This window comes from Octopus bimaculoides, chromosome 28 (genome assembly GCF_046866305.1).
Source record: "Octopus bimaculoides isolate indiv1 chromosome 28, ASM4686630v1, whole genome shotgun sequence".
Classification (NCBI taxonomy): domain Eukaryota; kingdom Metazoa; phylum Mollusca; class Cephalopoda; order Octopoda; family Octopodidae; genus Octopus; species Octopus bimaculoides.
This window is the reverse complement of record NC_142955.1, coordinates 7603044-7620370: the sequence shown is the minus strand read 5'-3', so window position 1 is coordinate 7620370 and position 17327 is coordinate 7603044. Positions and strand designations below refer to the sequence as shown.

At 38.1% G+C, this 17327-nt stretch overlaps 1 protein-coding gene across 3 annotated transcripts in view; it reads left to right on the top strand.

Moving 5' to 3' along the window:
* Positions 1 to 17327, top strand: part of LOC106873345 (uncharacterized) — a 263949-nt gene that overhangs the window by 223050 nt on the left and 23572 nt on the right. For all 3 annotated transcript variants that reach the window (XM_052977316.2, XM_089343929.1, XM_014920673.3), the window contains exons 23-26: positions 6514 to 6900; positions 11226 to 11343; positions 12823 to 13040; positions 16648 to 16990. In XM_052977316.2, coding sequence (XP_052833276.2) covers positions 6514 to 6900; positions 11226 to 11343; positions 12823 to 13040; positions 16648 to 16990 — 1066 coding nt within the window. The remainder of the gene's footprint in view (positions 1 to 6513; positions 6901 to 11225; positions 11344 to 12822; positions 13041 to 16647; positions 16991 to 17327) is intronic.

Below are 17327 nucleotides of genomic sequence, written 5' to 3'. Positions count from 1 at the left end.
ACAAGAGCCAGTCCAGGGGCACTGGCAACGATCTCGCTCGAAAACCCTACAAGGCCAGTCAGGCGGTACTGGCAACGGTCACACTCAGGATGGTACATCTTATGTGCCACCAGCACAAGAGCCAGTCCAGGGGCACTGGCAACGATCTCACTTGGCTTGCCGGGTCTTCTCACGCACAGCACATTTCCAAAGGTCTCGGTCAGTAGTCATCGCCTCGGTGAGGCCCAATGTTCGAAGGTCTTGCCTCACCACCTCAGCCCAGGTCTTCCTGGGCCTACCTCTTCCACGGGTTCCCTCAACTGTTAGGGAGTGGCACTTTTTCACGCAGCTATCCTCATTCATTCTCACCACATGTCCAAACCAGCGCAATCGTCTCTCTTGCACACCACTACTGACGCTTCTTATGCTCAGCTTTTCTCTCAAGATACTTACACTCTGACGGGTATGCACATTTACATTACACATCCAGCGGAGCATACTGGCTTCATTCCTTGCGAGCTTACGCATGTCCTCAACAGTCACAGCCCATGTTTCACTGCCATGTAGCATGGCTGTTCATACACATGCGTCATACAGTCTGCCTTTTACCCTGAGTGAGAGTCCCTTTGTCGCCAGCAGAGGTAAGAGCTCTCTAAACTTGGCCCAGGCTATTCTTATTCTAGCAGTTACACTTTCAGCGCACCCACTAACTTGGTCACCCACTAACTTGGTCACCCAGATAGCGGAAGCTATCAACTACCTCTAGTTTTTCTCCCTGGAATGAGATAGAAGTTGCTTCCTGTTTGTTTCCAGTGTTTATTGCACCTGAACATCTGCCACATACAAAGACTAACTTTGTAGTTAATCTGCCTTTGATATTGCTGCACCTGTTATGTGTCCATAGCTTGCACCGGGTACATCTTATAGAGTTATTACCTACTCCTTTACTGCATACTGAGCAGGGCCATCTACCTCAAGGGGTTTGTGTTTTATCTACCTTCCTACTTATTAGGATTTTGGTTTTTGCTAGGTTGACTCTAAGGCCCTTCGATTCTAGTCCTTGCTTCCACACCTTAAACTTCTCCTCTAGTTCTGATAGTGACTGCGCAATTAGTGCAAGGTCATCAGCATAGAGGAGCTCCCAGGGGCAACCTGTATTGAATTCCTCTGTGATCGCCTGGAGGACTATGATAAATAGGAGGGGGCTGAGGACGGAACCTTGGTGGACCCCTACCTCTACCCGGAATTCATTACTGTACTCATTTCCAACCTTCACCTTACTGACAGCATCTCTGTACATGGCTCGCACAGCTCTCACTAACCATTCTTCTATCCCAAGTTTCCTCATTGACCACCAGATAAGGGATCGGGGGACCCTGTCAAAGGCTTTCTCCATGTCAACGAAGGCCAGGTACAGAGGTTTATCCTTGGCTAGATATTTCTCTTGCAGCTGTCTCACTAGAAATATGGCATCAGTGGTGCTTTTACCTGGCACGAACCCAAACTGCATCTCATCTAAATTGATTTGCTCCCTAATTAGTTGGGCTATGACCCTCTCCGTAACTTTCATAACCTGATCTAACAGCTTGATGCCTCTGTAATTATTAGTGTCTAAAGCGTCACCTTTACCTTTGTAGCAGTTTACTATGGTGCTGCTACACCAGTCATTGGGTTTGACTCCTTCGTGTATCACCTGGTTCGTAATACGGGTGACTAGGCTGTAGCCAACACTGCCGGATATTTTGAGCATCTCTGCAGTGATTCCTGATGGGCCGGGGGCTTTCCCTGTCTTCATTCTCTTAATTGCTTTATCTACCCTGGTACTGTCAACTCGGATAGCTGGTCCCTCTGTTGGGTCGACATACGGCAGGCTCTCTTTCTCCCATTCATTCTCTTTATTAAGCAATCTATCGTAGTGGCATCTCCAGACCTCTTTCTTTGCAGCCTCATTTAGTGCAAGCATACCATCATCCATGCGAACACATTTTTCTCCTACAACATCACTATTCTCTCTCCGACACTGTCTTGCAACACGAAATACCTCGAGTCTTTGGTCCTCATGGCGCAGAACATTGGCAAATCTTTTCTTATCTGCTTCCCCTCTGGCTAAATAAACCTGTCGCCTAGCTTCCCTTCTGGCAGATTGGTACAATTCCCTGCTACCACCGTTCTTCCAGTCCTTCCAAGCCTGTTTCTTTTGTCTAATAGCCCCGTCTACATCCTTGTTCCACCACCACATTACTCTGGGTCGAGAGGGGACTTTACACCAGCCACAGATCTGGTCTGTGGCTCTCAACAGGTTGTTCCGCAGAAATCTCCAATTGTCTTCCACGTTGTATGATGCTATATCCCCTTCTATTTCGTCAAATGCTTCAAGTAACTTGTCTCTAAACCTCTGTCCATTTGCAGGGTCTTTAAGTTTCCATACCCTTCTCCCCCAGGCCGGTCTACTTCTGGGCACCCATATTGCCTTGATCTCGAAGTCGCTAACTACTAATCTGTGTTGGGGTGTACATTCTTCGCCAGGGAGGGTTTTGGCATTTATAAGCCTCCCTCTTTCTCTAGTTCTGGCGAGGATGTAGTCGATTTGGCTAGAGTGTCTGCGGGATTGGTAGGTGACTAGGTGACAGGCAGGTTTCCTGAAGTTGGTATTGCAAACCATAAGATCAGTTTCATCACAGAACTCCAACAGTCTGGTTCCCTCCTCGTTGCGGGAACCGAAGCCATAGCCTCCATGTATGCCATGGAAGCCTCCAGCACGACGTCTGACATGACCATTGAAGTCACCAGCCACAAAGAGAAGGTCTCTGTCTCTTGTCGACGAGGTAGTTTGCAAGAGGGTGTCATAGAATTGGTCTTTCAGCCCATCCGGGAGCCCCGGTTGAGGGGCATAGGCTGAGATGACAGTAGCTAGCCTATGATGAAGCACTAGTCTAATCTTAAGTACTCTGTCACATACTCTAACTACCTCGATTACCTTATCAACCCATTTCTCTGCTAGAAGTATTCCTACGCCCCCGACTCCGTCAGTGTTCCCTGCCCAGAAAAACTTGTACCTGTGTTCTTTGCCTGTGAGGAACCTCGCAGAACCTCCTTTCCATCTTACTTCTTGGATGCAGCACAGATCTACGCGTCGCCGTTCAAGCATCTCAACAATCTCACCAGACCTACCTTTCAGCGTGTATATATATATATATATATATATATACATACATACATACATACATACATACAAGAGTTAAAGAATGGAGTAGATAAGATCCAGGCTACATATGTTTCATAACGAGCTGGACCTCAGAAGTGGTAAATATCCAGTGTAGAGAGCACAGTGGGAAAGGAGAATATAAATGTAGAGAGAAATAAGTATTAAAAGAAGGAAAAAATAAAAAAAGGGAGTGAGAGGAATGAGGAATTTAAGCATGGTCATTTGACTGGTAGTATTCAATAGGGCTGTTTTGGCTGAATCACAGAAATTAGCAGAAACAGATTTTAGGACGGAGGGGATGGGTTGGAGGAGAAGTTCACATAGTGGAGGTTTTCCCCAGGTTTGTGGTATGGGTAGAAGGTTTGGCTTTGTAAGTCCAGGGTTACATCCAAGAAATTAGCAGTTTTAACACACACCCACTTCCATCCTAAAATCTATTGTAGAAAGTGTTTCCTACCAGATTTCCTCACTATCTTCCAATAAGAATTTATCTGAGCAATATGCTGAATATTACAATTATGTCCTACGTTGTGTTGGATATAAAAACTCAATCAAATACACCCCCAATTAGTAAACATAAAATTCCCCCCTATCCTACTCTTCCAATACCCACCCAAATTTCAGAGTAGCAGATGACCTAACAAACAACGCTCCTACCAGATGACCCCATCACAACTCACTGAAACAAGCACCAGCATACACCTCTAAAACCCTCTCCCCACCTAGTTGACCTTGCTAATCAGAATAAATGAACTAGAACCCAGGGCATTATCCAGTTCCATCCACCTCCTTTGCCCTTAATTTTCAGACTCAAGTACCTAAACTCTTCTTCGCCCTACTTGAAAAATATTTCTCTAAATCTAGCCCCCTTAGAAAAATATTTAACCCTCAATCTATAAAATTATTCTTCTCTACCACCAACATTGCTGGAGTTATCTGACATTTCAACAAGAAATTCAGAAATTCATAACCAGCTAATATACACCTTAATAAATTAAGTCAACATAATCTCCAGCTCCATACATATAAACCCAAAACACCAATTGACTCCCTTAACAACACTAACCCTCATAACTCCAACTATAATTCCACTACTAACACCCAATCCTTAAATTTACCTCAATACCCAACTTCATCACTTATAAAAGTAGAGAACAACACAGAAGATACCACAGGCACAATAATCATCATATTATACAACCCCACAACACCACCCTTAACTCCTTGAATACTAATCTTAACGCCAGCAATAATAACAAACCTAACACCGGTTCCTCACAAAATAACAATCCCCTCACAAGTTCATCTGGAACATTCCCTACAAACCTATGCAGCTTCAGATGCCCAACCTTCTGTCCTTTAGATAACCACTGTGTCACAAAAAATAATAAGTGTACAGTATCAACTACCAACTGTAACTACATATATATCAGCTCATGTAGCACCACCATCAAAGCTAGAGTGAGCAACCACTACTCCAGTTTCAAGTCCCAAACAAAATCCAGCAGTACATCGTTATCTCTGCTTATCAATAAACTAAAGATTGATTCAACTCCTTGCACTCTCAAGTGGTCCATAGTTACCCACACCAAGCCATACAGCAGCTATAATAATAAATGTGATCTGTGCATAGCCGAGGATTTTGTAATCCCCGGATTTTCTTAGTGAGTGCAGTAGTGTAATTTTTACCTGCAAGCAATGATCACTAAATCTATTCTCAAAATACAAATAACAACAACTCCACCCTGCCTTTCCCCCAACCTTCATAAATTTTCCCTCTTATCTACCCTCACTACCACTATATATTAAACCAACAATATACCTTCCCTTTAATTCCTTATTGTCATTTACATACTTTACTCTGTATTTTTCCTTACCATTTAAAATTTTGGTCTCTTATTTCATCTACCTCCCCCACCCTCGTAAACTTACAAGTACATACACCAACATACACCTCTATTACGTCATGCTGTAAACATGCTCACCGCACACAATATACATTCCTCAATTGAAAACCAGTAGTAGCCGCCACGATTCTTTCCCATTCTCTCTTGTTTTCTTTATGCATATATATATATTTTGCTCTCCCTCTTGACCAAAAACATTTCCTCACCCTCTTCCCTCCACATTATTTTTTCTAATACCACTCCCCTTGCTAATTTCTGCGATTTGGTAGTATTGAATACTACCAGTCAGATGACCATGCTTAGATTCCTCATACTCTTGCATTCTTCATCCACACATTTTTTTCTCCCCCTCGATCAAAAATATTTCCTCACCCTCTTCCTTCCACATTATCCTTTTTTGCAAATACCATTCCCCTTGCTAATTTCTGTGATTTGGTCAAAACAGCCCTATTGATCTTGCTTAAATTCCTCATTCCCCTCACTCCCTTATATTTTTTTTATTTTTTCCTTCTGTTAATATTTATTTCTCTCTACATTTATAGTCTCCTCTCCTACTGTGCTCTCCTCCTTGAGACAATGTAAACTTTTATTTAATCAAGATATTCTTGGCCTGAAGAGTAGCCTGCAGTATACACTTCACTTGGACATTTACTACTTCCAAGGTCCCACTCACTATGAAACATATGTAGCCCAGATCTTATCTACTCCATTCCTTAACTCTTGTGTTCTTATTTTCACATTCAGCAATCCTGGTCACCTACTGTGAAATATAAGAAGAAATTTTTTCAGTTTATCGTACTTCAATACAAAACAAATCCACAGCCTTCCATCTCAATGAACCACTATTGTCCTTGAAAGTTGTTTTTTTATATTTACTACTGATTGCTTGAAGCTAACTTTCTTCATACACCTCGATCACTGGATCTTATATAAGTGCAGATGTGGTACAGTAGGAACATGTGTAACTATGTGATTAAAAAGCTTGCTTCTCAGCCACATGGTATTGAATTCATTCCCACTGTGCAGAACCTTCTTCAATAACCCTGGGCCAAGCAAAGCCTTGTGAATGTCCGTAGTAGATGGAAACTTGAAAAAAGCCAATTGGTTATGTGTATATGCATGTTCATGTTTGCATGTACTCTTATCCAGACCTCATGTGCTGGTTGAAAGTGAGCATTGTCATCATGCAAGCAATGTTGTTCATTTCTGTGCTAAATGTATCTAGCCATTGGGGTCTATTACCTTCCTTGGGAAAAGGCGAGGGATAGTGACAGGAAAGGCATCTGGTTGTTGAAAATCTGCGTTAACAAATTCTGTCTGACCTATGCAAGTAGATGTGAAATAATGATGATGATGACAATGATTTGTGTATGTTTATGAATATATGTATATATAGAAATATTTTTTTTTTTTCGTTTTCAGAATTATTTTTCTCAAGCTCTTAAAACTTGTCATAAAGAATTTCAGTCAACAGGACAACAAAATATTCAAAATATTGCAATGTCCTTCTGGGACATTGTGAAGCCGATTAACCAAGCAATTCTTACTGAAGTGAAACCACTCGTCCCATACATTAAAACTGAATTTGAAAATGCCCACCATGAATATTCCATCTATTCCAAGATACTTGTGGATCACTATAACAACAATTACCTGTATGTGAAGTCTTTTCATAAAGCCATGTGGAAAATATATGACTATTTGAAGGGTAGTCAGCTCCTTCAGTATCAATCTCAGGTGTGGTTTGAGATGGTGAAAATATGGGAAATTTGCCAACAGATATTCCAATATTTATATGACCAATATAAGGTGAGTAATTCAATATCTTTAACTTCTCAGAGAACTTTATATGATTGAAAGAAATTGTGGTTTTCTTAATCAAGGCCAATTAAAAGCACTGGTAACTCAAGCTCTCACCTGGGGTATCATTTGCTTAGTATCTCCATGTCATGTTTGGGGTCTTTGTAGTAAAAAGAAAAATGAAAATAACGAATAAAATAAATGCAATAGTCATTATTCATTTTTTTGTTTCAGTCATCAGATTGTGGCCTTGCTTGAGCACTGCTTTGTTGGTTATCCAGACAGATTAACTTTAATATAAAAGGCAATCTCTATGGCCAACATAAATGTGGATGTCTTGTTAGTATACCAAGTACTGTTATACTAGCCTTGAGAAGTCCTCTTATATAGATGCATCAGGCATAAAACACAGACATAAATCGTTGCAGACAAGAATCGTCTATTATGGGTGCCAGAACTGCCAGATCAGGTGATCTCAATCTACTGGACTTCCTCTGTGACAGGCATCCAGTCACCTCATAGCAGCCAAACCTTGTTGCTACTATATATAGAATTTCAGTCTCTTATCAGTCACTGATGTTGTAAATAAAAAGTGTTCCACCCATGCTAGCATGGAAGGCAGACGTTAAATGACAACAATGATGATGATGATTAGTGATGGAAGCAGTATTAGTAGTAAAAGGTAATCTTTATATCCAACTTAACATGGATGTCTTGTTAAAATGTCAAATACTGCGATATTAGCCTTTAGAGTCTTCTCATATATGAGCATGGTGCCTTTTGGCACTAACTCTGCTTCTCTCACTAATATTTTATTAACCTCAATACATTTTTCAAGTCTTCTCCTATCAGAAAATTTTGCTAAACTGCTAAGTTATAGGGATATACACAAGCCAACACCAATTGTCACACAGAGCAGGGGTACAAACACAAAGTTTCACACACAAACACGCAAACATATTATGTGTGTATACACACACACATGTATAAATATACATACATACATACATACATCATATATATATATTAAATTCAAATTATGATGAACATAAACAAACAAACAAAGTTTGCTTTAGAAGCGTTGATATGTCTTAGAAAGTTTATATATATATATATATATATATATATATATATATATATGAATTGCTAGCAAGGACACAATATTTCATTTTGCAAACATAATATATTACCTAGTATATTAAAAGTTTACAAGTCAATATGTCTTTTTGTGTTAGCAGTGCAATGTTCTCATTTTTAAGTTTACAAATTTTCTATAGAATTCAGACGCAGCACTGAAAGTTATGGTGTTTTGCATACAAATATATCTATGTAAACAATGTGGTTGAAGATAGAAAAGATAGGTAATTGGTGTACATGCATATTTCAAGAGTTATTGTTCGTTCATCAGCACCATAGCCAAGCCATCAACTATCCATGAATACATTGCTTAAATACCCAATAAGTTTGCCAGGTTGGATATGGTGCTGAAGAAAGGGCAATAGCTCCTGAAATATTCATTCATTTTTTGCATCTTCAATCGTGCAGCATATTTTCTATTGGCACTCTTGTAGAATTATCAATTTTTCAAAGACACTACATAATTGTATATATTTTAAACTGTTGGGTAATGACCAAAAGAGTACAATCTTGAATACAAGTAACCAAAATGAGGTTCCTCTGAAAGATCTTTGAAATAACATTATTTGACAGGATGCATAACTCAAAGATCAAGGAGTCTCTCCAGGTCAAACTGCAACTTCTCCCCATTACTTCATTATATCATTTAATTAGCCACTAGAGCTGTATACAGAAGTGCAAGAAGCAAAGCAGGCTGGACAGATACATTAATGAAATGAAGGATGATAAGATATGGATGATATAAATGAGAGGGGTATTCGAAGCCCGCCAACCAAAAACCCCTCAAAATCATTGTTCAAACAGTTCAGTTACAACAAACAATTAAAGTACAAAACAAAAATTCAATCATCAGGGCCCCCAAGCAAGTTGACTTGCCACCTGCAGACAACTCTGCAGTGACAAGTCAGGGTCCGCGAAAAGGAACGCAAACTCTTGTCACGGGTCTCCATGACCCTTGACAACACTGTATGCTGTATCACCTCCGCAGTCACCTGCAGAGGCCATAATGGACTGCCTGTGCATTCCGAGTATGTAATTCTTTGGTCGCACTGGTCGTCCACAACTTTTCTTACAGGCCCTCCCTCGTGATAAAGGAGGACAAACTCTTCCTCTTCACAGGAAGGGGCCTCAAGCTGCTCTGTCAGTGGCACACTTCCCACTGACAGAGCCTTTACTTCATACTACATACAGTACTGCACACATGTTATTGGAATGTTGCAGGTAAGAATCACAAAATGTGTTCTTCAAACTGAGCCATTCCATAGGAAACCTAGAGGTAAATCAAGAATGAGCTGGTTGGATAGTATCCATCATCTTAGTTGATTGTGCTTAGGAATCCAGCCAGAAAATGTAATAACAGCTGTTTCTGATAGGACCCTGGGAGGTGGTACCTAAGGACTCTACCCCAACAACCCTCCCAGGAATAATGGATGGATGAGATGGAAATTTAATGACCATTAAAAAAAAAATACTTGTAGAACTGATCAGTTTGCAAAGGCTCTGTCTAAATGTCTAAACATTTAAGTCACAAAATTTATTGACTGCTGGTCAGTAATCTTTACAAATTCTCTTTTGCACTCTTTGTTGAATTTTTCAGTTTTCAAATTACAATCCATTTACCCAAAATAACCCCTGTGCAATGAAAGCAAACAATACAGCTTAAGATATTTTTGCAAGATATTTTCTCATTTTCAAAGGCCTGAAGGTCATTTATATAAACTGCTGAACAAAAAAATAAAAAACAAAAAAAAAAATCTTTGACCAGAAATGGATTCAAAGAAAACAAAAGTTTATATCAATATTATAACAATAAATATTTGTCTCTGAAATATTTATCACCAACAGTCATTTGTTGCAATTTAGGAAAAAAAAAAAGAAAAAGAAACAAAGGAAATTATTGTCTGTCTGCCTGTGGTTCAAATAAATTTTCTTTTGCTTTCCATTGTAATTGGAAACCTGCAAAATCTAATAATTTTCTCATCATCCAGACAAGGCTGCACTGGCATATTTACTTCCTTTTTTTTTTTTTCTTGGTCTTTGAGAAGATAGTTTGTGAAGTATTCTATATTTAAAATGTGACTAACAGAAACTATTAACAATGCAAGAATTATTCTGTTTTCTTTTTAACTATTTAAATGATTTTATTTATTTATTTGTCTAAAATTAATGATTTTATTTATTTAACAATTTTTGTTTATTTAAAACAATTTTTTTTTTTAAATTTTAAAACGAATCATTATTTCTTTTAAGTAAATGATTTTATTTTTTATTCACTTTAAATAATTTTTCATTTAAATGATTTTCTATTTATTTAAATAAATAGATTTTTTAAATTTAAAATAAATTAGTTTTTTTTTTATTTATTCATAGTATTCTATTGCTATTTTGGGCTTATGACAGAACAGAAATTAACACATTTATTTTAGTAAGAATAGACCATGTGATGGTCAGTTGTATCCAGCCAAAATATTTTACTAATTTTATGTTCAAACTAACCAGCTCTGGCCTTTCACACCTACCTTATAATGTCATTCTAAAAAGAAATAATCTTTTATAATGTGGTTTTTGTATATGTCACCTTAGTGTCATGCACTAATACAGTGTGATATACAATAACACAGAACAGGATAGGCACCAACTATCTCCACTTGATGTATTCCCAAATACTCTGCCAACAACTGTAACCAATCCGAAACAACTCTGAACGAACTATAGCAACTTCTCAACAATTTCCTGTGACTCCATGAACTCATGAATAACACCTTTCGACTTCCTGAATTTTTTCATTTCTCACTCTCAGTCAAACATGCAGCTACTTATACGAGTTCGGCTAGTCCATTCTTATGTGGTGTCATGATTCTTGCCATAACACAATCACCTGGAAATCTTGAAGCTATGTGATAATGCATAGTTTATTCAGAATACTATGAATAAATAAGCATTAAATTTTACAGAATAATCTGAATTTTAAGGGGTTAAATCAAATAACTGAGAACCCCATCAGACATCTTCATAGACTGCAATACTTTGGTGAGAAAACATCTATCACATGTTGATATTATATCTTTTGTTGATGCTACACCTGTGTTGTCCTTGTTGTTGTTACTGCTGCTGTTGTTCCCTCTTACTTCTGTGGTTTCATGATTCTTATTTTATTCCTCTAAAAATCATTACAATACATGGCTTTTTTTTTCCAGATAACATCTACATACATGAGTAAGACCCTTACACACCACCTCCATAGAAGTCATACCCATTATATTGAATTGGTCATGGCAGCAGTGAATTACTTGAAACAGAATTTCTTTATAAATGGTGAGTTGTCACATTTGTAGTTGGGAATTTGTATCTAAGGCCACCTTGCACTAAAATATGAAATCATTTTGGTTACCTTACTTGTGTTGGTGCCAGGAAAAAAGCAGCCAGTTCACTCTGTAAAGTGAAGGGCATCCAGCCATAGAAACCATGGCCAAGTAGACACTGGTGCTTAGTGTAGTTTTCTGGCCCATCAGATTCTGTTGAAATGTCCTACTATGCCAACATGGGAAGCAGACATAAAACAATGATGATGACCATGATGATAGGTACAGACATGGCTATGGAGTAAGAAGTTTACTTCTCAACCACATGGCATGGTTCCAGGTTCAGTCCCACGGCGTGACACCTTGTGAATGGATTTGGTAGGCAGAAACTGAAACTTGTGTGTGTGTGTGTGTGCGTGCATGATTTATTGTCCTTGTGTTTGTCCCCCACCACCACTTTCCAACTGGTGCTGGTTTGTTTATGTACCCAGTAACTTAGTGGTTTGGCAAAATAGCCTGCAAGAATAAATATCAGGCTTAAAGATAAGAAATTAAGAAAAGTACTGGGGTTGATTCATTAGATGAAAATAATCTTAAGGCGGTGCCATAGCATGGCCACAGACTAATGACTGAAACAAGTAAAAGATAAAAGATAAAAAAAAAATGATAAATACTGTACAATGATGTATGTAAAAAGATGGAGAAAACATGAATTTTGCAAGCTGCAGTGAAGTAAAGCCATCTAGAAATGTAGAGACTCCCTGTAAACACTGAAGTGATTCTGAGTGCTGTCATTAACAATCTCTCTACAGCCAGTCGCCAAATCAAATGTACCCAGCTTATGGTGCAAAGTAGTTGGCAATAATCTGGCATCAGCTGTCAAAAATACGGCAGAACAAGGAAGTCAGAGGGCAAAAAGTTAGAAAGAATACAACCATGCATTCTGTCTGTTTTTTTTTTGTTTTACTTGTTTTAGTCATTAGACTGTGACCATGCTGGAGCACCACCTTGAAGAATTTTATGCAAGTGGATCAACCCCAGTACTTATTCTTTTATTAATTTTATTAAGCCTGGTACTTATTTTTGCTGCCTGTTTTGCTGTACTACTAAGTTACAGTGACATTAACATACCAACTTCAGTTGTTAAGCAGTGGGGGTGGGGGACAAACACAAACACACACACACATATATATGACAGGCTTCTTTAAGTTTCCATCTACCAAATACACTCACAAAGCTTTGATTGGCCTGAGGCTGTAGTAGAAGATACTTGCCCAAGGTGCCATGCAGTAGGACTGAACCCAGAACCATGTAGTTCTAATGATTCTAATAATTTACTTTTGTGGCAATATTTGAAGTCTAAATCTAAGGGATATAACTAAATACTACAAAATAAAAATATAGATAACAAGAAAGGAGTAATTTAATAAGCTATTTTACCTCAATTTATTTATCGTATTTATTTAATTTCCTCCCTTCTTTATTATTTCAGACATCACACATTATATCAAACATGAATTTGGTCCAAAACTCACCAACTTTTTTATGGATGCTTTTGAGTTTGTCTTTGAGAATGGAATCCAAATCATGCAATATGTAACTGATCGACTAGTCTCAGTCCTGGCACAAGCTAGAGACTATTTCCAACCGTACATACAGTTACCTATCATCAATGCATTGTTAGATATCATCAAAGAGATCTATTATGAGGTAATTACAATTTGTTTGATTGTCTTTTTTTAAGGTGAGGGTGATATTGCTGTTGTTATTTAACCCCAGGCTCCTGTCAAATGTGGCTATCTGAACATATTGTATTTTCTCCTATCTGTTATAATTGAGTAACCCAGATCAGTTCTGGTCATGCAGCTCTGTTCTATTGTTGGAGGTTGTACTCTCTCAATGTGGTGTGGTGTGACAGTTTGAGCATGTTGTACTCTTTCTGCTGTCAAGTCTATTTTTGACATACAGTAGTCAATTATAATGTGACAGCCTGGACATACTATACTTTCTCCCTCTCCAGTCTATATCTGACATACAGAGGTTACGGTGACAATCTGCACATAATTATATTGTCTCTGTTGTCCAGACTATCTTCGACACACAGTGGTTAGTTGTATGTGGTGTAGTATAACAGTCTAGATGTGTACGTTCTCCACTTTCCAGTCTATGACCAACATACATGGTGCAGTGTGACAGTCTGGCTATGTGGCACCTTCTCCACTGTCCAATCTATATCTGATGTTTGTATGTCAATTGTATGTGGTGTAGTGACAGTCTGGACATGTGCTCTCTTCACTGTCAAATCTGTTTCTGAGATATGGTGATGCAGTGTGACAATTTGGACATGTACTCACTTGTATGTCCAGTCTATGGTGTAGAGATAGTCTGGACATGTTATACTCTCCAATATCAAATCTGTTTTTGACATATAGAGGTGCAGTGTGACAATTTGGGCATGTCATACTCTCACCACTGTTTAATTTATATGTGACATACAGCAGTCAATTGTAGTTATACTCTCTTTACTGTTTGGCTATTTCTGACACTCAGAAGTTTAACCGTATGCAGTGTAGTGTCCACCATATGAACATATTATAAACTCTTCAAAGTCCAGTCTATTTCTATATTTCTGAAGATTCTGAGGTTGACCACAGCAAAGGTAGGGGAGATGGATTTGGTCAAAGTGTGTCGGTTGCTGTTCCTCTACATTTATTGTTAAACTTCTAAAAGTAAATTCACTGCTGTTACCATGGAGAAAAAATTCTCTCTGATGTTAAAAGTTGTAAAAACACTATATCTGCCCAGTGCTTGCCCCTGTCAGATTCCCAGACAGCTGTTTCTGTCTTTTTAGCCTTCCTCAGTGGGAAACACCAAAGAGAGATAATCCTGGGCAGATTAAAGCTGTAGCTTTAACTAAAAAACAGTTGACACCTGTGACAGAGTCTCACTATTCAATCACCTGGTTAGAATAAACATAACAGCATCAGTGCCAAGCAGTGATCTGGAATAGATGAACTTTGGGTAAGTTAAAATATGTTTGTGACATATTCTAGCTTCTAAAGGCAAATTCACTGCAGTTACTCCTAAAATCACCAAGACATTGCTGGAGAATCAAGCAATAATTCATTAATGATACACTCCAACAGATACCCGAACTTAGATATATATATGTATGTGTGTGTGTGTGTGTGTGTATGATGGGTTTCTTTCAGCTTCCATCTACCAAATCTACTCACAAGTCTTTGGTCAGCCTGACGCTATAGTAGAAGACACTTGCCTAAGGTGCTATGCAGTGGGACTAAACCTGAAACCATGTGATAGGGAATCAAGCTTCTTACCACACAGCTACACCTGTGCTTTTGAATTCAGTTACTCCTGTATTTGTTTTACTCTTTCATTGATTTACTCCTATTATGCACCATATATACCCATGGCTATGATTTAGTTACTGCTGTGTCATGTATATATATAGAAGTATATGTTACTCTTTTTCACAGGTGCAGGCGTGGGTGTGTAGTAAAAAGCTTGCTTCTTAACCGCATAGATTCAGGTTTAATCCCACTACATGGCACCTTGGGAAAGTGTCTCCTACTATCAGGTTGAGTATAAAGTAAGCAACGTTTTGAACCATGAAAAATTTGTACCTGATTTTTGCAGAATTTTTAATTTTTTTGAAATTGTCTGATAATACAGACATAGACTTTCCTAAATGCATCAATAAATTAACATTGATATTTTTTTCACCTTTGTTACAATCATCTGAAATAGAACTGTTAAAGTGCAATATTCGAGCAATTTTGCTATTCATCTTCAAAAAAGGACATAAAGCAGCTGAAACTGCTCACAATATCAACAAAACATTTGGTGAGGAAATGGCCAATGAGTGGTCAGCTCAAAAATGGTTTAAAGGATTTCGCAGTGGTGACCTGAGCCTTGACGATCGTGAGCATAGTGGACATCTATCTGTCATCAATAAAAACCAGTTAAAGACTGTTGTTGAGAAAAATCCATGTAAAACTACTCAAGAACTGGCAAAAGAACTTCAAGTTAGCCAGAAAACTGCCTGCAACCATTTGCATGCTATTGGAAAATCAAAAAAGTTCAACAAATTGGTACCACATGATTTGAATGAAAATCAGAAAATGCACAGATATAAAATTTGCTTGTCGCTTCTTCTCTGTAACCAGACTGATCCATTTCTCGACTGTATTGTAACTTGTGATGAAAAGTGGATTCTGTACAATAATAAAAAAACTTCTCAGTGGTTGGACCAAAATGAAGCACCGAAAACCTTCCATAAATCTGAGCTCTTCAAACAGAAGGTTATGATGACTATTTGGTGATGTACTGCTGGACTCATCCACTATAACTTTTTAAAACCCAGAAAAACTATTACTGCATAAACATATGGCCATGAAATTGCCAAAATGAATGAAAAACTGCTATTCCTCTATCTCAGACTGGTCAACAGAAGAGGGCTAATCTTTCTTCATGACAATGCTCGACCATATATTTCACTAATGACGCTCCAGAAGTTGAGGGAACTTGGCTACAAAGCTCTTCCCCACCCAGTTTATTCCTCAGACCTTTCTCCTACTGACTACCACTTTTTCAAGCACTTTGATGGTTTCCTGTGAGAGAAGAGGTTCAAAACTCAAAGTGATGCTGAAAGTGCATTCAAAGAGTTCATCACCTCTAGAACTCCTGATTTTTATGTTACTGGAATAAACAAACTTGTAACTCATTGGCAAAAATGTGTTGATTTTAATGGTACTTACTTTGATAAATAAAATTTCCACATTGTTGAAATATATTGTAATGAATTTCATATTTCAAAACGTTGCTTACATTTTACTCAACCTAATATATCCTTGGGCCAACCAAAGCCCTATGAGTAGATTTGGTAAACAGAAACTGAAAGAAGCCTGTTTTGTATACATATTTATATGTGTGTCTGTGTTTGCCTCCCCTCCCCAGTGCTTAACAACTGGTGTTAGTACGTCTATGTACCCGTAACTTAGTAGTTCTGCAAAAGTGATCAATAGAATAAGTACTAGCCTTCAAAATCCTAGAGTCGATTTCTTCAACTAAAACCCTTCAAAATGGTGCCTCAGCATGGCCACAATGAAATGGCTGAAACAAGTTAAATGATATATTTACTCCTTAATTCCTTGTCCCATTGTCTCAACCTTGCAGATAATAACCTCCAACCTCAGCCACTTTAACATTTAGACCTCTTCCACTTAATCACTCCTTGACTCATTTACTTAATCTTTAATTCTTTCAAATATCACATAATTTATCATTTATCACGCAGATGATAGCAGCATGCAGTGATATAAGCCTCAAAGAAAGCATACACAAATCAGTGAGCACAAAACTGTCATCCATGAGAGACACCCTAACCAATTTCAGTATAACCCCAAACATCATAATACAAAAGTGGGGTCACATTGTATTTGAAGTAAATTATTATGTGTTTACAATACCAAGCAATATAGTACAATTTGGCAGAGATTTCAGCAGCCAGGTTAGAGAAAGGGCCACAGGCATTTACAAAAGAGCCAGATATTTACTGGGATCTGAACTCACATTCTGGGATTTATACTATGAGATGAAACCTTCCACTGATGTAGCAAATTGGTTTCCACCATTCAAAGGTAAGCTTGATGGTCATTTGATATATATATATATATATATATATATATATATATAAAGATAAAGAGAGCAATGGTAAAGTTGGAAATATATTTTATGGATAGAGTCTTACAGCTGTTTCTGGGAAGATCCAGGACTTCCCTTCATCGGAGACAGAAATAGTAAAGGAATCGATTATTATATCTATAGGCGGAGAGTTATAGTATGAAGTGAGAGTGAGTGTGATGCGCTGAAAAAAGAAAGAAAGAAAGAACAGTACTTGGAGTGTAGTATCATTCCAGTAGTAAGGATTCGTGTAAAGTAATCCGTGTGGGAATTTTCCGGAAATAGTTGCTGCAG